Raw genomic sequence first — 21,151 nt, 5'->3', positions numbered from 1 at the left:
GTGCCTGCACAAGACAGTAACAGAGCATAAGCAGCATCCTTATTTCCCGGCACGAGTTATCTGCACCGGCCAGCAAAGTCCGAAAGAAGCCGGAGCAGATTAGAGAATCCAGATCAACACACAGACAAACACCAGACTGTGGTCAGACCCCTGAAACCCACCTGTGGACCAGGATTTTGGAAAAAAAAAAAAGAAAAAGAAAAAACTCAACATCAGCTTAGGTTTTCAATAGAGCTCTATGCATTGGGTGCTGAGACTGTTTGAAAATCTGGCTGTAAATGGAGCAATGGGAGCTGGGCAATTGAAAATCTGGCCATGAACTCTTCTGAAAATTTGCAAGCTGATGTAGTTTGGAAGTTGTAGATCCTTTCAACATGTAATTGTTTTCCCTCGTTGCTGTTACGTCGAGGGGAAGTTTGATTGCTTTCCTGCATGGCTTCCTACCTATTGAAGTTCCGGATATTAAACAAAGATGGCTACTAATCAAGAGTGACTTCAAAATGAAGGTGAGTAGTAACAGTTATTGGTATAGGAGTTTTCACCAGGTGGAACTTTGACATTTCATTCCATATTCTTTATGAAAATATGCTTATGATATGAATATGACATAACAGATACTTTATGCAAGATGGGTCTTGTAAGATATCATTGGAAAGGTTATAATTTACTGAACATGATGATCCAATTTGTATGCACGTATCATTTCTGTATCTAAAGTTAGGAATATGGACTATGTAACCATTACAACTGGGTGTGTATTGGGAAGACACCCATCAGACGAGAGGCCATCAAATTTGATGAGCCATCAGGAAGGAACAACAGAACAAGGAAGATACTAATCTCTCCCCCCTCCTGGGAGGTGTCCTGGGACATAACTGTGACACTACTGGGCCAGGTGGTCTTGTCATCTGATACTCAACATTACCTGGGACTTGTAACTTTCCACTGGAAGGGAAGCGGGGGGTACAAAGGATTGCCACCTTATGTAACTCCTAATTAAGGATGGGGAGGAAGACAAACAGGACTCCGCCTCTCCATGGCCTGTCTGCTCAAGAAGAAAGATTGCTAAAGACACCTAAAGGGGAGGTGGGAGGGAGTCCAGACTGAGACAGAGGTCCAGTCTGAAAAGAAATATAACTGGAACTTTGAATCACAGAAACTTTGTAACCTGCCTAAAATAACATTTAGGCTAAGAAATTACATTTTGGAACCCGTTTCTTAAATATATTGAGCTTAGTTTGCGTACTTTGGTTTATTTGCTCAGTAATCTGCTTTGTTCTGTTTATTATCTCTTTAACCATTTAAAATCCATCTTTTGTAGTTAATAAACATATTTCTTATTTATAACATACCCCTGTGTGTACAGTTCATAACTGAATGGGGCGTGGGGCGAGATAAGAGGTTGTGCATACCTTCCTCCACATTGAGGGAAGAGGCGGATTTTATAATATATCTTTGGGTCCACACTCCAAGGGAGGTGGACGCCTGAGTACTGGGGCAAGTCCCTTAAGTTGAACCTTCCCAGAACTGACCTCCGTGTCTGTTTTGTTCTGCAGTTTGGTGCGGCCCTGCCTGTGTGTGGCCTGGAGGAAGCTCAATAGCTTGGCTCAGCAAGACAGGTAAAAAGGGTGCCCAGATTGGTATAACAGGCAGGCTCAGTGGTATCTCAGCACATCAGGTGGCATCCACTGTCACAGAGTCTTCCAAGTTCTTTTTCTGCGAGCAAGTTTTGACTCTTGGGAAGACATGGCGTGTGGTGGTTAGTTCTGAGTTATGCCAGGGGGTGAAGAGGCAGCTTGGGAAGAGAGAGAGCTTGGGAAGAGAGTTTGGTGTCTGCCTTGGGCTCTGATTAGAGTCAATTCTCGAGGTCCATTTGCTTCCAGGGAACCAGGCAGGGGCGTTGGGATGAGATTCCCAGAAGAAGGGAGTGTCCTGTGGGCTGCTTGACCATCTCAGTTCAGGACTAATGTATGTGCCTACACATAGCGAGTTACATTTAGAATACACTCAGTCTGTGTCACTGATTTACCCTCCCCTGGGAAGCCAAGCTACAAGATCACAGATATCAGCTACCATTTGGCATAAGAGGGATCACACGTATCAGAAGAAGGGGCCATGTTATTATTTATTTACTACAGAGGCTTCTAGGGCACATGTTCTCATTCCATACCGTGACATACAGTGCTGCTCTTAACATTCCCTCTGCCTGGCAGGGTGAATCCCATTGAACTATACTGTGTGGTGTTTTTTAAATTTTTTTTTAAAGGTCCTTTCCCTTCAGAACTGGTGGTGTTTTAAGGCTCCATGAGATTGTCAAACCTGAAGCAGGGCAATTCCCTCCAGGAACAGCAATAAAGCTTCTCTTCTCCTCTCCCACAGATTAAAGCTGTTTACTAAAGAGGATTCCAGTCTAGGTAGCATGTAAATAAAATGTCCCACACATGCCCCCCGGTCTAATCCTTACAGCGGACAGAATCGTCCTTTTGGGTCTTGCTGCCAGTCAGACGACAGGCTGAACTGGTCTCCTAACAATGCCCGACACATCAGGCAAAACCCACTGCGGGAATAACCCATAGCTCAGAGCCTTTGGCGTCCTAAAGCCTTCACTTTGCAGATGGTAATTTACATACTGTTTAAATTAAATAGTAACCTACATTCCACCCAACATGCAGAGGGGGAAAAAGAAATCCTGTCACAAGCATATTCTCAGTGGTCAAATTGGGATAAATTAAAATAAACACATTTCTGTTTACTTAAACTGGCAAACACCAGCGAGGGTCCTGCCTCATTCTGCTTGCGGATTTTGTTTAATTAATCTGGCGTGATAATAAACACGCTAAAAGCAAATGTTCCATTCAGCTTTTCAAGGAAGGGGAGAAACTATAAAGCTTAATGGCAACTAATAATGCAATTGCAGAGTCTATTGTGCAGGAGAGCAAGTGATTTTTGTTTTGTTCCCCCGGTCCCTCACTCCTTAGCACTGTGCATGGAGAGAGGGATGGCGAAGCAGGGGAAGGGAAGGAAGCTTGTAAATTTGCATTTACATTTTAAAACTTGCTGGAAATTAAAGCTAAATGGGGCTTGAAAGCTGAGATTTTAGAAAGCCTGGAAAGCTGGTTCTACTGGAAACTATTCGGCCGCTGCTGTCTAACACAGTCAGCAGCGCCGAGGGGTTCCAGCCGCTACCGATAATTGGCTCGTTTGATTTCAATCCATTTGTACCTTATGAAAAAATGATTGTAGGTTTTTTAAAAGTAATTCCTCTTCTTTTTTGTTTGAATTTTAGAGCAGTTGACAGGCACCTGACAGCTCGAGGGAATAAAGTCCCTTTCCTTACCCAGCTGGGCCCTCAGTAGATCTGGATTTGGGTCCTGCCTCTGCCACACCCCTTCTCTATGACCTTGGGTGAGTCACGTTGGTCCTGATTCAGCAAACCACTTACTTTAAATTAAGCACATGCTTAAGTTCTGTGGTCTTCAAAGTGAAGCTCGTGCTCAGCTGCTTTGTTGGACTGGGATATCACCTCTTTCTGCTGCAGTTTTTCCCGCCTGGTCTACTTAGATGGTAAAACCTGCAGTGCAGGGATGGTCTTGTCTTACGTGTCCGTACAGTGCCAGATACAATGGGGTCCTGATCTCAGCCGGGGCTTCTAGGGACTATAAACAACTTGTGCCCACACCACTTGACAGTGGCAACAGAAGATTCTGCCCAGCGCAGCGCCTGCAGTGAGCTGGCACAGCCTTGCTTTCAAAAGGGCAAGATGGCAGCTTGATCTCTGTCCCCTTTCATTTCTTGGCCTCTTTGGCAACATTAACAAGGATAGCAATTAATCAACGGTGCTTTTTCTGTGCCATAGACCTTGGTCTACTCAAGAACGGACAGAGCTCCTCCACGCTCATTTTGCATCGAGGCTAACAGAAAGGAATGATTTTCACTTGCTGGGCAGGGTTGAACTGAGGCCCTGCAGGCCCCTCCTGACTTGATTATGCTTTCTGTTCCTAGCCGCCGAGCGTGAGGTGTGAGTCAGAGACAGACAATACCCTACAGAGGCACTGAATGGCTGCGTTGGCATGCTGGAGCTTTGCCACTCCAATGCTGAATGGGGCTCCCAGGGAGACTTCCATACATTCAAATGGGCTAATTCAGAAATATGGAAGTTTTAAAATATGATTAGCCCCGACTTAGGGATATGGAACATATTAATCACTCTGATTTGGATCACGCCTTGGAGATCTTTAATCACCAGGTTTTAATGAGTCGGGAAATATGGAACTTGGGTGCTGGGGATATTCTCCCTCCTCTTGTCCAAAAAAAAAAATTTTTTTTTGCTAATAAAAGACGGTTCCTGGCTCTGGGAGTTCTTGGACCTGAGCTTATTTATGGAGGGTCTGCTGAACCCGATCCAAGAGTTATGCCTTTGATGAAGTTGCAACTACCTACAGACTTATGAGCGGCTGGGTCAGAACAAGCTTTTCAATATGATTTCATTAGCCTGGGAACGTGGTTACTTACTGAGAACTATTATCACATCTGCAGAAGCTAAAAAAGCCCCACGCTGCATGTGGTTTCCAAAGCACATCAATCAGCTAGTGACATGTTGAGAGTAGCAGAGCACAGAGCAGCAGCCGCGCACGTTCTAGCCACAGCAGGCAACTGACGCATGCATTTAAGCCCAGCACATTTCTGTAAAGCAGGGAAGTCTCTGTTTATGTCCATTGACGCCAACAGGTCTTAAGAACATGCTCTAAGTTAAGGATGTGTATTGCCAAATTGGGTCCTTGGTGACTAAAGTCAAGCATCTAAGTAAAAGCCTGACTTGCAGAGAAGTTGAGCACCTGTAGCTTCTGTTCAGTATAGTGCTTCTGCTTAAATAGGGATTCACGCCCCATTAGGCACTGAAAACTTTGGCCTTACCCACTACAAGTATATCCTTAGCTAAAAATACATACAGCTGATTAGGGTCCAAAGAGATTTGGGGGGGCACTGAGCTGGGGAAGCACCTTCAGCAGGGATGGAGGCAGGCACCCTGCCTGGCTATGGACTACTGGCTTCAGGGACACTGACGGAAACAGAGCAAAGAACAAGTTTTGTCTCACTTGCCTGCGCTCTTTCCCCAAGTGCAACCTGGTGGATAGTGGGTTGGGGCCTGGGCTTGGCTCCCATCCTGCCCAAACATGCCTGTCTGGGTAGATACTTGCTTCCAGCTGCACTGGCTGCCCCTGTGGGGGCACATGGGGGTGGGAGAAAGGACTTTGCCACCTGCTTTCCACCTCTTCCAAAATGCACATGCCTGGGGCCAGCCGCTGGTTAAAACTCCACTACCGGGCAGCGTGGGACAAAAATGACCATGCACATGGCTATACCAGTGGCCAGGCTGGGAAGCAGAGTCAGCCTTATTGGCTCAGTTCTCAAACCCTGGTTCAAAGCCTGACTCAGGTCAGTGAGCCAGTGGCCTAAGTCTCCGATCAGCCCATGTCCCAAACTTTCCCCTGCACCATTTGGCACAACTGACAGTCTGCTCAGTAGAGACAGGGCTGGAGTAGCCAAGAGGGGCACTGGGGAGTCCAAGACTGGCCTGGCAGAGGGGCTGCAAGTCAAGGTATCCGCAGCATTGCGTGTGGCGAGCCCTGCACTGGAACAGGAAGGGGTGCTGCAGATTAGGACAGGGAAGCTCTGGCAGAGCTGTGTTGGTTCAGGGTGCCAGGGGAGGCTGGCTGTGTTGCAGGTTGGGATTAAGAAGATGTGAAATAAGTGCAGTTGAGCTTGCATAACCCTGCTTGTGTTGCCTCAATGCTGTTAGTCCTCATTCCTGCCTGCCTTAAATGTACTCACAACATTAAAACAAACAGATGGAAATCCCTGCTCTAGAAAGTCAAATCTAAGACTCAGAGAGTGAAGCCCCATGGATACCTGACCGTGTTTGCACCTTGCCATGAATACAAATGACAGTGAAACAGCGCACGACTTCGCACTGAGAATGACTTGCCTATTTCGCTTGGCAAGAGTCTAACCCTAAACCACCACATTACAGGAATAATGTTACTATTATTCATAAAGCTGTGATTCAAAACTAAAATATCCCCACTGCATTCTGGTGCCTTTTAAAATCAAGCAGTTATTGATCCCAGTATTAATATATACAGCCCCTGCCGATCCCCTCCACCAAAAGAAAGGGGAAAAGAAAAAATAATGCCCCTCATGCCCCAAGGCCTCGGTAAATTAATAAATGTGACGTAGTGTCTTCAATCAAGGGCTGCATCAATCTGGAATAAATTTCCAATTCATTTAAACTCTCTCTGAGCTCTTTCAAATCAGCTGAGGAGAAGGGCTTATGCAGGTCTCCATGCTCATCGGTTTCCTGCCCAGTTTGGGGCTTTTGTTCTTTGTGGATTGATTTTTAAATACTTCTGTAATAGCAACAGGCAGCAGAGTGGCTCGCAGGAGCTGGCCTGGGGTTTATGAAGTTGGATTAGGGGAGTTTATTCTTTTTCTTCAAACAAAATAAAATGGATTTTTTAAAATAAAATTTTTTTTATGAGGATTTTAATTTGCATTATGTACCACCGTGTCATGTAACTTACTCATGCATACACCAGCTCTGGCTTTCGCAAAGGTTCCAGGCAAGGAAAGTTTCCCTTTTTCATGAATTTTCTCCCCCAAACTGGGATTTAATCCATTGGTGTGACACCGGATTTGGAGATTCTAAGCCCAGAAGGAACCATTACGACCATCTAGTCTGACTCGTGGATAGCTCAGACCAGAGAATTTCACCCAGCCATTCCTGCAGCCAATCCAATAATTGGTGAGGTGGGAACCCGGGCTGAACAGAGCTGAGGATCAGCCTCCAGCAGACACAACCAAGGTAAAACAGGGAAAAGGGCTCTTCCTCATTCCAGCCTCAGATGCTGAAATGAACCCAGCCATCATGGGGCCTCAGTGACACCACTGCATGAGGCATGGCAGATCCAGGTTGGACACAGCACAGAGGGTTTGCCTCTGAGACATGTGCATCCAACCCCTCCCCTGCTGGGAAGTGGAACATGTGGGATGAGACCTGCAGCTATTTGGAGGGTGCAGAAGTGTGAACCACTGTCCCCTCAAAGATTGGCAGGAAACCCTGGAGCAAGCTAATGAAACAGGTGCCCCTCGTGGTTTCTTGCCAACTGGCGCAGGGGGGAGGCCAGCCGTGCTCCTGCCCTCCCTCCTTAGGGGAGGAAGTGGGGCTTTGGTATGCCTTCTGCCCCTCCTGCACAGCAAGGCTGGGTGTGAGGTAGCCCTCCTTATCCTGCTGTGATGGCTCCACTAAGGTGGGCACTACAACACCCATGAGCCCTCTCTCTGCTGCACATCCCCAATTTCCTGGCCAGGCGAGGGGAAAAGTCCTGCACCAGAAAGTCACCGGGCTGTGTCTGGAAGCAGCAGCTGCCTGGCAGCAGGGAGCTGCAGAGAAGCTGAATGCAAAGGGGAATCTCCAGGAACAGGATGCAGAGCCAAGGGCAGACCAGGCTGTGAACGGCGTACATGACAGCGGGGTGCAGGTCTGTGTGGGACCTTAGTGGCAGCGGCTGGGCAGGGAACCACTGCAGAAAGGCCCCAGAGAGACACAGTAACTGAGTCTGACCTGGAAACCCACAAACTCCTATTTGCTTGAACAGAGTCTGGACTGGAGAGGACACTTGAGGCTCTAGGCCTGGACTCTATGTTGGTCAGCTCCTGGGACCCAGACATTTCTTGCTATGGCTCACTTTGAGCTGTAACTGTTTCAGCATCTGTACCTAGGGTATTTGTAACCTTTCCCTTTCCTGACAAGCTTAGTAAAATACCTTAGCCCTTTGCCATGTGTCTGAGTGGTTACTGGGACCCATCAGGACTAGCCCTCACTGGGCCTCACCAATGAGACAATCACGGTGCTTGCCTCCGAGATGCAATACATGGGGCACACACAAGCACCATCAGAGGTGTGGCTTACTCCATGATTGAGCAGCCTCAATGGTTCCCCTGGAGAGACAGCCCGCAAGGAGGGGAGTGGTACCTTCGCACTCCGGCTGCATGCCGCTCCAGGAACCATTGGCATGGCAGGTCCTCTCCGACGAACCTCGGAGGGTGTAGCCCAGTTCGCAGCTGAACCGAACCATGCTGTCCACACCAAACTCGCTGCCCAGCCTGATGCCATGTGAAGGGATCCCTGGGTCACCACACGTTCCCTGGCTGCCTCCTGCCAAGCGGAGAAAAAACACTGTCAGCAACAGCCAGGGGCAGCAGTGCAGGCATCGATCCTGGCCCATCTTCCCCCCAGCAGCAGAGAGGAGTCACCTGTGTCACACAAGCATCTACCACAGAGCAGCTAGTCTATAAGCTGTATCCTCTCATTAACCTTCTAGTTATCCGCTGGGATTAGGAAGCCATAGTTATTGGAGCCTCATAGATTTTAAGGTGGGAAGGGACCACTGTGACCTTTAAGCCTCTTCTCCTGCACAGTGCAGGCCACAGAATTTCTCCTGGTAGGGGGAAACCCACCTATAAACCCATCCACTCCCTCTCCTTGCCGTCCCAGGGACGGATGTCTTCCAATGTTCTGCCCAGTGGGTTTGATGAAATGCCCCTAAATGATAAGCCTTCCACCCTTCCCTTGCGAGACTAGACACAACCCGAGAGATTTCACAGCCACTACGTTTTTTCTCTTATAGCCAGCCTGAATTTTCTCCCTCAGTTTCACCCCTCTGCTCCTGGTGACTCCCTTGGAGCAGCAGAATTACATAGCAGGCCAAGGAGCTCCAAGTTTCCCTCACCCATTGGTGATGTGTGTGTGTGTGGGGGAGTGTCTAAAACTGCTCTCCCACTAGTCAACCAAGCCTTGAAACGTGGTGGCTGTTACAGCCCTGGCGAGGCATGTTCCATTATACCGCACACATCACTGTAGTAAGTGGGAAGGGTGAAATTCATCCGGTGGGGAAAGCCTGCAAAGTCTGAATGCAGCTCTTGTGCTGACCTTCTGCATGGGTGGTTATTTCATCCCATGAGTCTACTGTCTTTGGAAGCTCATAGCTTTTTGAGCACTTGCCAAAGCGGTCCCATAACTTCTGAATCTCCAGAAAGAAACCTAGACAGATGCAGAGACTTTCTGAAGCAGCTGCTTAGGCAGCAAGAGGTTTGTTTGCCAGCATCAGTCAGGCGGATGGTTCTCCTCCAAGCAGAAATGATGAGATGCTAAAAGCCTCCTGCCCCAACCCTGTTATCCTTGCAGAGCAAGGAGCTGGTAGCTTTGCAGCACAGACACGCTAGGAACCCAGCCGAGAAACATCCGCTCGCAGAAATTGCTAATGCTCGGCACTGCTGGTGGAAAGTTAGGGGGACATGAAAAGAGAGGCAGCTGAAAAGGTTGCCTTGCAGGGATTCTTTGAGAACATGTATCCCCACATCCCAGGCTCATGCCAAGCCTGTTTGTTATCAGCTCTCTCTGCTAATGATCTCTGTAAACACACCAGCCCCAATCCAGGGAGCAATAGTTCACTTCTACAGTTAGAGCTGAAGCCCCTGGCTCCCAGGCTCTCTGTGCTTTGCTACAGTAATGAGCTTTGTGGCATTGTGCTGGATGGAAAAATAATGAAGACATTTGTCATCCAGGAAAACATTTGTTTTTAAAAGGGTGGCGGGAATCTCTCTGGCCTCACTGTTCTCATCAGTGGGCGACTTATTCCAAAATCGCTTGTTTTCATTTGCTAAAGTCACTGTCGCAATTAACGAGCTGCCTGCACATGGGGAAACCTTTGCATTGGAAACAGCCTCAACTGGATTCTGGCCTCTATGGATCACTCTAGGTTGCAAAGGATGGCCCCGGAGGACAATTTTCCCAGTGCAGGAGCACTGCAGAGGTGGCATAGATGGCCCTATGTTTCCCTTAGTATAGGGGAGTGCTGGGGGCAGGAGGTGGCATGCTGAACAATGGAGAATCAGGCTCTTAATTGATGTTTGAATTGCTGATTATTAAAGCACAGGCACAAGACAAAAGGTCTGATTCCCCATCACATTAGTTCATACTTGCCTAGTGCAAGTTGAGTTTGGTGTGAAAAAGTAGCAAATCAGAATTGTTCGCTGACACGTACCAGTGGTCATGTTTCATGCCCACTTTGCAGGGCTGTAAATGACTCACATAGGGTGCACGGAAGCTGGGAGGGGTAGCAGGGAGAAAATCAGGTCCCAAGTGGTTTGGAGTTTGTTGCAGAGGATGAGGTTTTCAAAAGAACATGGCACTAGCCTAACTCTGTTCTCTCTGAAGTCACCAGCAGACCTTCCGTCCCACTGGTTTCAATAGGAGCAGTTAGGCTAATGCTGAAGGCTTTTGAAAAAAATGGATATGAATTAAAGAAGAAACTTTCCAAGTGGCCATAAAACACTAAGCAAATCACAAATTGTTCTGTAGATACGTCCTTCAGAGAGGATGAAATTGTCTCTTAATATTTCCCTCCTTTTAAGTGCAGGTTAAACTTGGTCAAGTGGAGCTGCTAGGTCGAAAGTGGCAAAATTAAAAATTAACCACTTCCCCCTATTGCCTCTGCTACAGCTAGAGTCCCATCTCCTGCGTGCCTTGCTCTCAAGGGGTGGAGGCTGCAGGGGGTGGGAGTGGGGCTTTACATAGCTCAGGCAGTTTTTCAATTCCATCTGGGAGGGAATCCGCTGATTTTGTGACTGAAGAGACTTGGATGTGGCTGAGGAACAAGACTGGAACAAGGATGGATTCCTCTCCCCTGATGCCCTACCCCAGATTCTCATTATCACATGTGAGGTTTGCTTATCAGGACATTTCTCAACCTGTGGAGGTAGAAACCCCACTCTGGTCCAGAGTTTCAGATCAGCTCAGTTCTCAGGGAGGCACCAAGATGAGTGGCCAGATCTTCAAAAAATCTGCCTGCAAGTGTTGAGACGGGAGCTGAGGGTTCTCGTGAACCTATCACTTATTTTGACACCTGAGCGCTTTTGAAAATATAGGCCTGATTGCTGGCGATGAGCACTTGGAAATCGGTTACCGTGAGTCTATCCCTGCCTGTTGTGGACATGGGAGATCCCATGTATATGTGCATTATCCAAGTGATGTGTGGCACATGGGACAGCACTGCTGCATGGAGCAACAGCTCAGGTGTGGAGCATCTGACTTATCTGAATGCATGAGAGAGAAAGAAAGGAAGAATCTGAGGTTACATTGTGAGGAGCAATTTGTGAGTATGAAACCTCCCCCAAATCAATGCTCTTCACAGAAGCACAATAGGAGCCATTGAATAGCAAAGAGCAGGCTGTAGTATTGACTTTGCTGTGTTATTTGTTATGTTTAGAGCATTCGCTGCAATGATTTATTCATCCTGTGCCACAGGACAAAGTTTACTCTTTATCGGCACCCGCTGTCCAAGGTTCTAGAGGCTGAACCGCTGAGCTCCAGCTGGGCTTTCCAAGTCCTGCAGGATCCAAATCCCTCCTTTGTTCCGAAGAATATAGATCTGAGAGGCCTTGTGGCTTCTCTTCTCCAGCTGGAGGCTGGGTGGAAGTGTGATGGAGTTTCCCTCCCCATGGGCCTGTGAAGAAACAAAGGGTCATCACACTAACCCTGGCCAAGTTTCCTGGGCTTCTCACCTGAGCAGTGAGGGAGGGAGCCACTCCAGTGCCCGTCCAGCTGGCACATGCGAGTGGAGTTGCCAATCAGACTCCGCTTCCCCAGGCAGCTATAGCGGATGACAGACCCTACCGTGTACCTATCACCTGAGATCTGGGAGTGGGGCGGGGAGCCAGGATGGCCACAGGAAACCACTGAAACAAAGAGAACAACATTATGGCTTGTGTTACTATCTAAGTGCAGGGGACGAGCGTTCAAAAGGAAGGTGCAATGGGTGCAGCTGCAAAACACTCCCCTTCTGCACCCACAAAGTGGAATTTGCAGAGACAGAGCAATCAACAGTTACGGGCCAGACCCCTCAGTCGGTGTAAATCAGTACAGCTCCACTGACTTAGAGTGATAGAGTCCTAGACTTTAAGATCAGAAGGGACCAATATGATCGCCTAGTCTGACCTCCTGCACAACGCAGGCCACAGAATCTCACCCACCCACTCCTGCAACAAACACCAAACCTATGTCTGAACCACTCATGGCCTCAAATCATGGTTTAAAGACTTCAACAGAGCCTCACCAGTTTACATGAGTCGAGGATCTGGCCCTGAGTGACATTAGCATGAACTGCCCATTGAAATCTTGCATACCCTTACTCCCTACTCAGAGGAGCTGGCACAAGAGTCATGCAGTTGCAGTGGTGCACAAACCTTCATTGGTCCCCGGGATGGATTTCCCCAGGGCTGGTCATGTAAACATTTGCACAGGGGCTGTCCCAGGTCTGTGCATGCAAATACTCAAATGCACACCCAAACAAGGATTTTCCAGGTATGCACTTTGCACGTTCCCATGAACATCCATCCCTTATTAAAAATGAATATTTACACACTCACGCACATATCCCTTGGCAGTGTGGGATTCTGTCAATACGTGGCCATATTAGAGGCAATGTCACACCTGATGAAATTACTCTGGCAGCTTGCAAGAACCGCTCACCCTATGATTACTAGTAAAAACATTGTTAACAATAATTAATTGGTTTATTTAGCTTAGCTATTAGGGTAGATGAAGCTTGGCTGTTCATAAACAAGCTGACAGCTCTAAAGACAATTAAATATGATCTGATCTAAAAGAATCTTAATGGGAGGGCCACATGCCATTAGGATTTCTGAAGGGAAATATCAGCAATGGATGCATTTCCCCTTTCTGCGCAGGTGGAATGCATGATGCATACTTCAAGAAAAAAAAGGGTGCAGATGTTTATATACAGTATGTGGGCACTGAAAGATACTGGCACAGAGCTGTGACAAAAACAAAGGCCTTTTTCAAAAGAAATGAGTTTGATAGCTAATAAACTCATACTGTAACTAACAATTCCATAATGGATACTCCAGCAGGCACATCTAAGCTAAAAATCTGTGACCGTATTGGGGGTTGTAAAGCATTTGTACAGACAGTCGGAACAAATTTCTTCCATTGTGCTAGATTTTGCTGTGGTAGATTTCACTTATTGTATCAGAGTCCCTTTTCTGGCCCTTAGAGAACCAGATTTTTTCCTTCTCTAAAATACTCACTAGCCAAAATGCTCAAACCTGGGTTACCAGAAGGTAAGGTTCCTGGGTCTACATTTTAAAAGGTGAGTAGTGATTACAGGTGCTAAATAAACTGGTCTGATTTTCAAAGGTGGTGAAAACACCCATAAAATCCTCTGAAGTCAATGGAAGCTGTATGTGCTCAATGTTTTTAAACCACAAGACCACGTTTTTTAGTGGCTTGGCTATGGATGTAAGGAGCCCGGATTGAGGTACCCAGGTATGAGCAGATGGCTATTTGATTTGAGTGCCTGATTCTAAGGATGTGATTATCACTTGTCAATTTCCCATGGCTTGTGCAGCATGCTTGTAAATGTAAGATGGTGGCATGCTGGTAACAAAGGAAAAGAAAATGTGCCAAAAAACTAGTTTTTATGACTTGGTGTAAAAAGGATAAATAAATAAATTAATAATAATGATTAAAAAAAAGATTGAGGCTTTGGAACAGCTCAGCTGAATGAAACTTAGGTGGCTAGGTAGGAGATTTGATTGTCCCCCTCCATTTCTGACTGTTTGACCTATTTGTCCTGCAAGGTTCAACTCCTGAACAGGAGATGCACCAATTGCAAGTAAAAGAAATCCTAATGATTTTACTCCTGAAGAAGGACTGTAAACACGAAAATCAATAACCATCGCTCCTCTGGAGCTGGTGTGTTTCCCTTTCACCTCACTTGCCCCCTGTCCCCACCACATAGCCTTTCTTCCTTGTTAAGTGCTTTATGGGTTTCATGGAAAATTGACTGGATCCACCAAGGAGACTTTAACTGAAAGGTTATGTCTAGCTGTGCAGGAAGTAAGCACATCCATAGAGAGGTTCTACTCTGTCTGTCTGCCTGAGCAGCTATATAATTTGCAATCACCTTTGCTGGATTATAATGATACATTTGGCGGCTTTGGATTTTCTGTTGGGGCCCATTACATGCATGGTGAATTATGCCATTTGCTCAGGGCCTAATCCAATGCCCACTGCAATCAGTGGAAAGACTCTGCAGTCAGGCTCCAAGTGCAGTGTGACTTAGCTGCTAGAGCACTGAACAGGGCCTTAGAAGACATGGGTTCTATTCCTGGTTCTGCTGCTGCGTGACTCGGGCAAGTCACTTTGCCCTTCTGTGCCTTGGTTTCCCCATCTGTAAGAAGGGGAGAGTGATACTGACCTCCTGTAAGTGCTTTGAGATCTATTGATGAAAAGTATTATGGAAGAGCTAAGTATTACTAGTCCAGCCTCCCCAGCTGCCTGACTAGTATGAAACCTCCTGTACTGTATTACAGATCTTGTCTCTATCTGTAGGTTTTGTACACTGCCACTCCCCCATTGTACCTTAGCACATAGGATTAGATGATGCTCTACTACTTGAAATTTGCCATTGTTGTATAAAATGTTTTTCTTACATGGTGTCTCATCCTGTCTGGCTCCAAAACACCAATCTTCGGGGTTATATGGGTCCAGACTTGATTGGGCTCAGAGTTCTTGGGTCTATATAACTTTTAAGGTGACAGCAGCGTGTGTGTGCGCACGTAAGCTATAAAGCACTCATAAGCAACAACACACCCAGGTGCATACGAGGCTGCCCTCTAGGCATGCCTCATGAAACAGAAAGAGTCTCCAAGACCTGAGCCCCAAAGTGCATACCCTGCAGTGCATTCAATGTTGTTCGATCAGTTCTGAATGGTGCGGCTACTGGCTCAAAATCACACAGCTCAGAGCTCCCAATCTCCTAATCAGTCTGCTCCCTTAACCCAAGTCTTGGCAAAGAATCTCCCATCTCTCTTCACTGTGGTCTTTATGTATAAACATCTGTAACTAACTTAAAGGCAGGCAAGCATAAGGTACTTTAAGGGGAAAAAATCTACAGCAAGTGTCAAGAAGCGAGTCCTCGGGAACATGCATTTTGCAAAAGAGTAAGAGCAATGAAGGTGGTTATTTCGATACTGAACTAACGTTACCTTTCTCAAAAGACATGTGAGCGAGTGGGTGGGTGGACGTTCGGATGTGTACGAGCTGTGCTAAATCTGCTGTGGTCTAATTATACGCTGCCTTGCTATAAATTTCCTGTATGGGAATCCAACGGAGAACTGACGCTTATCTTCGCCACCTACGATATTGTCGCTGGAGCGCAATGGGGTCAGAAATCCAAACTCAAAGGTGTCTGCATTTCATGGTGGTGTGAAAGGATCCCTGCCTAATCTAATCTCTCCCTAGACCATATTTCTTCCCTTCTAGGGGCACATCCAAGCCTGGTGAAGTGGATAGGAAGACAAACACTGACTCCAGTGGGCTTTGGATTACCTCTTGTAGGTATCATTCAGCTAAAGAGTGATGGAAACCCTTTGGGATGAAAGGCTGCAATGGATCATTTGACTATGACTTCTTGAGCAATGCCCTAAACAAAAGGGTTAGGCTCTGAACAACTTACAGAGACACTGTGGGAGAGACCGGTCCCAAGTGCCATCCCCTGACAGGAAAGTACATGTGTGCCCAATAAGTATATCCCATGGCTGCATTGATATGAGACAGTTGTTCCAAGCTGAATCTGTGAGGACCACTTGCTGCACTTGACGGATGCTGTTTTCCAGGTGCCCGGGGTCAGTACAGTTTACAACTGCAAACAAATAACAGAAAACCAAAAATACAAAACAAAGGTGTACAAAGAACAAAGGACTCTCCAAACAAGGAGGAAGAGGGGAAGAAATCTCAAGTCATACAATTCCACACGTTTGGGGTCTTCTTTTTTCCATCTTTAAAAAAAATAACAAATAATGGATTTAAAAGAAGAGATCGTCTCTGGGCCAATCCTGCCAGGTGATGTGGGAGACAGAGCCTTGCTGATTGGCTCACTGCAGGATCGGGCAGTTAGCGGGCAGGTTGAGAAGAGCTGACTTACCATTGATGAGGCAGCAGTAGGACAGAGAAGTGGCTTGATGGAGTATAGAGGAACGAAGTGCAGGGATGGGGAGGGGCGGAGGTAACTTTCGGTAAGTGAACTTTAACGCTAATACTGAAGGAGGCAAGAAGCCCTGGAATAGAGAGGAAGAGGGGTTAGCACACTGGGAAACATGACTCAGGTTTCTGGGTCAGATCCTCAGATGTATGGATTGGCGTATCCCCACTGACCTTCAATGGAGCTATCCTGATTGAGACCAGCTGCAGATCTGGCCCAGTGATTTTTTTTTCTTATTAGCAATTCACACGTCAATAGATTGAAGGTGGTAAGGAAGGGTGTGAAGCCTCAGGATTGGGATCAGCTCTGGGTGCAGTGCCCAGAACTCGGGGGGCGGGGAGGGAGAGGGGTCGTATCTGCTTATGCCACATAGGACTGTTTGGCCTTCAAACATCACTCTTATGTTCCCACTCAGCTGCCAAACTCTGCTTTATATGACTCATGATGGCATCTAACTGGATTTCAGGAACCAGGAGTAACAAGGGACGTGGCACAGAGAGAAACAAAGTCCAACTCACCTTGATCACAGGTGTGGCATTTGCACCGTTCCTTCATCAGCAAAACCCCCATCGGCATCCTCTCTGTGCTTCCCCACTTACCCTCCCCTGCTACCTTAATAGCATCATGTCAGCTGAAGGAATGACCTGAGCAGGAAAAACAAAGCACAGCTCCAGTCCCAAGGGTTTTTCCCTGGGCCAGAGTAGCAGCTGGTGAAAACTGGCAGAGTTCCACCCACATCAACAGACTGATGTGACGCTGAAAGCGAAGGAGTGGTGCAGATTTACACCAGTGGAAGATCAGGCCCAGGGTTTGTAACTAGAAATCAAAAAGTTCACGATGAGAATAGAAGCAGAGTCCCTGTGAGTGGAACATACCCTTCTTCTACTGCCATTTCCCATGCCGCCCCTTTGATACACCCACGATCTTGAGGAGGGGGGAATCGAGCTGCTGCTATTCCACTGTCACAACCCAATTACGCTGCACACCTGAAGGCATTTCTGATCCTTGGACTATAGCTCGAACCACCATCTACCCCTTCCAGCACATTCATACGCTCCAGGCCTCAACCCCAGTGGGCGAATGAGGGCCAGGGGGAAGACGAACTTACTGTGGCAGGTGGGCAGGGAGTGCTCCACTGGCCGTTCGCCAGGCACTGTGACTGGGATGCCCCTTCCAAGTGGTACCGACGTTGCATACAAACTTGGCCATGTCGTTCAGGTTGAACTGGCTCCCCTGCGTCAGGCCGTTGGCGGGTTGCCCGGGGTGACCGCAAGTGATGGCTACAATCAGAAAGTGGGGACGTTACCTCTGTGGTCCTCGTGGCTGCAGAAAATGAGCCTTCAGCCTGGAAGGACAGTTCTCAAGGAATAAGGTCACCAAGAAAATACCACCATATACCACAACAGCCACCCTCAGCATGGAGAGTCATGTCTTTGGAATGACACTGATTTATACCAGCTGGGAATCTCTCCCTCTGTTGCTACTGCTGGGGGCATTTCCTAAGGGAGTTCAGCACTCAGTTCCCACTGCATTTCACTGAGATTTGGGCACCTAATGCCCCTAGGCTCCTCTGAAAATCCCAGCATTATTATCCATTCATTCCCTGAGCACCCACAGATGTGCTAGGCTCCACCAAGACATTCAAAGACATGAGGCCTGATTCTTCTCTCTCTCACCCTGGTGTAAACCAGAAGTTACCCCTTTGAAGTCCATGGAGTCACACTGGGAGGGGGAGGGGGAGGAAGAGGAAGGGGAGAGGAAATAGATTTAACAGTAAGAAGAAAATCAGGTTCCTGTTACCTAGCACAAAGAGCGCACAATCCAAATGGCATGAGATGAGAGAGAGGAACATAAACCCTCCTGCTTCAGGGTGTAAATCAGCTTTTAACTGATGGTGGTTAGGAAGAAACACATCAGCAGGTTATCCCAGAATGTCTACTGCAGGGTTTTCTCACACCTTCCTCTGAAGCAACTAGGGCTGACCACTGTCAGAGACAGGATGCTGGGCTAAATGGCCAGAGGTCTGACCCAGTGCTTATGTTCTGAAGACAATACGAGGGGTAGGGTGGGGACAGAGAGACAACGGACACAACAAAAGGATTATGTGGACAACCAGTAGAGACAGTGCTTGGATTTAATATAGGCTTGGTTGGCTCATGGCTGGTTGGCCCCCTCGCCCCCGACAGAAGCATGGTTGGCTCATGGCTGGTTGAGCCCCCTTCTACAGAAACAGGTCTTAGAGGATTTAAAGCTATAGCAACCCTACTGCAAGGAGTAAAGTTGGGGACCGTTACTCCAGAGTACAGCAGTATTTTCGGTTTGCAAAGGAAGCTTGAGGATTTTCAGCTTCTGGCCACGTTAAGAACATGGCATCCTTCGATAGTCAATAAGAAGCAACACTGATTGGAGGACAAAGGAATTGCTGCAGTGGAACAGACTGATAATCCATTCCTAGAAGTCCAGTGTTTTGTCTCCAGCAGCAGCTGTACCAAATGCTACAGAGGAAGGTGAGAAAAAATAATATACCTGGTCAATTGGGCAAGGCTATACCATGGGGAGAGAAATTTCTCCCAGACCCTAGCTGGTGACTCGTTTACGCCTTGAAGCATGAAGATTGATAGCATTTTGGTGCTACACAAAGCAGATGTCAGGGTCTCTCCGAGGTACCCATGAGTCATCATTAGGGTCCTATTACAGCAGTTATGAACTAGGTGGTGGATCTTTGTCAACATAAAAGGGAGAGTCTCTTTAGACTGCACCTATCACAAATTCAAGTTCATACATAGCATAACAACTGTTGTAGAGCAGGTGTAAGGAAAGAAACATTAACAAGGCAGGGAATTAGGATGGGATAACACAAGGCTCCGCTCTATATAAATAATGACACAGCTTCAAGGAACCTATTTTCAAAACCCAACAGTGCTCCATTTTCATTACTTTAAGTGTATGTTACTCCAACGGGCTGCTGTAGTTTTAATTACTTTGAGGCCATCTTTGAATATCAGGTCCCTGCTCAAGATGCCAAAGAAGGAATGAAGCTAAGTTTAAGCAATTGAAAGTGCTATTAAGGACCCTGTGTTAGAAAGGTAGGTCACTAGTGCGAAGTGCATTGATGCAGTCAAGCAATGGGACCTGCTTCATTCTAATCGGCTGGGCATACAGACTTTCTGTTGGATTTGTTCCATGAGAACCCAACCGACCCATGAAAAGGCATGTGCTTTACAAATGCTGTGGTTTAATTGATCTAACTGGCTGAAGGTGTGGCTTGAAAATTCCACCAGTCAATAACGGTTGGCTACCCAAGCAATCTGACTACTGGCCCAGGCTCATTACTACACCTAGCGGGCTAATGTGTTTTCTGCATCTCATTGTGGATCACAGATGGCTAGTAAAGATTAACCAAAATCTTGCCTCTAAACACTTTCCATACTTTGGGTGATTTGGAATCTGGTCTCAGACCTGAGCCCAATTTTCATCTGACATTTATCCTCATAACAGAATGAAGGAAAACCCTGGGTGCAATTGGCCCTGAATTTGGAGCTTCCATAAGTTTTGCAGTTTGAGCCCAGCTCTAACAATCAGACTTGCGTCTGTATTATTTACTGTTTTGCAGGCTGCTCTGTATCTTGCTCTGAAATGGATGCTGCTATCGCATCTGAAACATAAAGCTACAGCACAGACAGGTGAGGTTGGAAGCAAACAACCGACAAACCAGATATGAAATATATGGACTGTGTCATCTGTTGATTGGAAGATATTAACATCATAGTCAGAAAGCCAGTGAGTTATTTAATTAGCTTATTTACTGAAAGGAAAAATGGCATTTTAGGCAAGGTGACTCCTAAAAATTATCGTGGGATAGGGACTAATTCTCCTCTCACTAACACCTATGTATATCAGGATAAACTCCACTGATGTCTATAAAGTTGCTCAGTGTAAATGAGCTGAGAATCAGTATTTTGAAGCCAGATTCTGGCCGCAGGTCTAAATCCAGACTAGCTTCATACTTTTTAAGGCCAGAATGGGCCATTATGATTTTGTCTCTTGTAACCACAGGTCCAGAGAACGTCACCTGGTCACTCCCACATCCATACCAATATCCTCTAATTCAGCCACAAGTTATCTTTTAGGCAGACATCCACCCTTGCCATGGAGGTTTTTTCTATATGACTTCAATACGGTTCTCCAGTTTGATCCCAGTGGAACTGAGATCGGAATATAGAATGGTATTATTCCATTCCAATGTACTTCCCAGGACATGGTCCTCTGGCAGACACAAGTGCAGCAACTTCATAAGCTCTCATCAGTTAAAATATATGAAGAAAAATAAAATAAACCCAAGAAAAAGTGAGAGGGTTTGTGGATCTTACACTGAAATGTGTACAGAAAATCAACGGTCAATATTGCCAATCTTGTCACTCATGCTATACATTCTCTTGCACATGCAGGTGAGATATTCATGCACCACAAGCACTCATTTTGATTCACAATGGTTGTGGGGCAACAAAGGGAGGCAACACACCATGCAATTTGTGAATATCTGGCCACAGGTATTTTAGCAAAGGGAAATTCTTTGTGCAGTAGGGATCTCTTGAACAGATGGTAGATTAGAGGCACAAAAATCAACAGGGGGGACAGCTCATGAGAAAGCCTAAATCACAAGAAAGCAAAACGAGGATGGTCGCCTACACAGTTGCCAGTCCTATTTGTTACCAGCACGGTGGGCTGAAATCACCCTAGCTCTTCGGAACGCCCTGAGAATTAATTTGTTTGCTTCCAATTCAGTGCATCTTTTGGAAACTGATTACATTTTATTCTCTCCCTTTGGAAATGAGTTTTAATGCTTGTGAAAGGTGCCAGATTCACAGCCCTTGAGGCTGATACTTGGCTAAGGAGAGGACAAGTGGCTACAGAAACGGGCTGCAGCGATGTCCTCATCCATGTGTCTCAACTTTGAGCCGGAAGGACAGCCTGCAGTGTGAGATGGCAATTATCCTCCATGCTGACTCAACTCCTTGGCAATGCAG

The 21,151-nt window shown here is 46.7% G+C and overlaps 1 protein-coding gene across 1 annotated transcript in view; it reads right to left on the bottom strand.

Annotated features, from left to right (window-relative positions):
- Window positions 1-21,151, bottom strand: part of CSMD2 (CUB and Sushi multiple domains 2) — a 531,569-nt gene that overhangs the window by 31,702 nt on the left and 478,716 nt on the right. Inside the window, 9 exon segments of the mRNA XM_030539111.1 lie at window positions 8,033-8,215; window positions 11,623-11,796; window positions 15,600-15,641; window positions 15,644-15,709; window positions 15,712-15,735; window positions 15,738-15,785; window positions 17,233-17,253; window positions 17,256-17,312; window positions 17,315-17,404. Of these exon segments, the coding sequence (XP_030394971.1) occupies window positions 8,033-8,215; window positions 11,623-11,796; window positions 15,600-15,641; window positions 15,644-15,709; window positions 15,712-15,735; window positions 15,738-15,785; window positions 17,233-17,253; window positions 17,256-17,312; window positions 17,315-17,404 (705 nt within the window).

Source organism: Gopherus evgoodei, chromosome 20 (genome assembly GCF_007399415.2).
Source record: "Gopherus evgoodei ecotype Sinaloan lineage chromosome 20, rGopEvg1_v1.p, whole genome shotgun sequence".
NCBI classification, from domain to species: Eukaryota; Metazoa; Chordata; order Testudines; family Testudinidae; genus Gopherus; species Gopherus evgoodei.
This window is presented reverse-complemented; position numbering and strand designations above follow the sequence as displayed.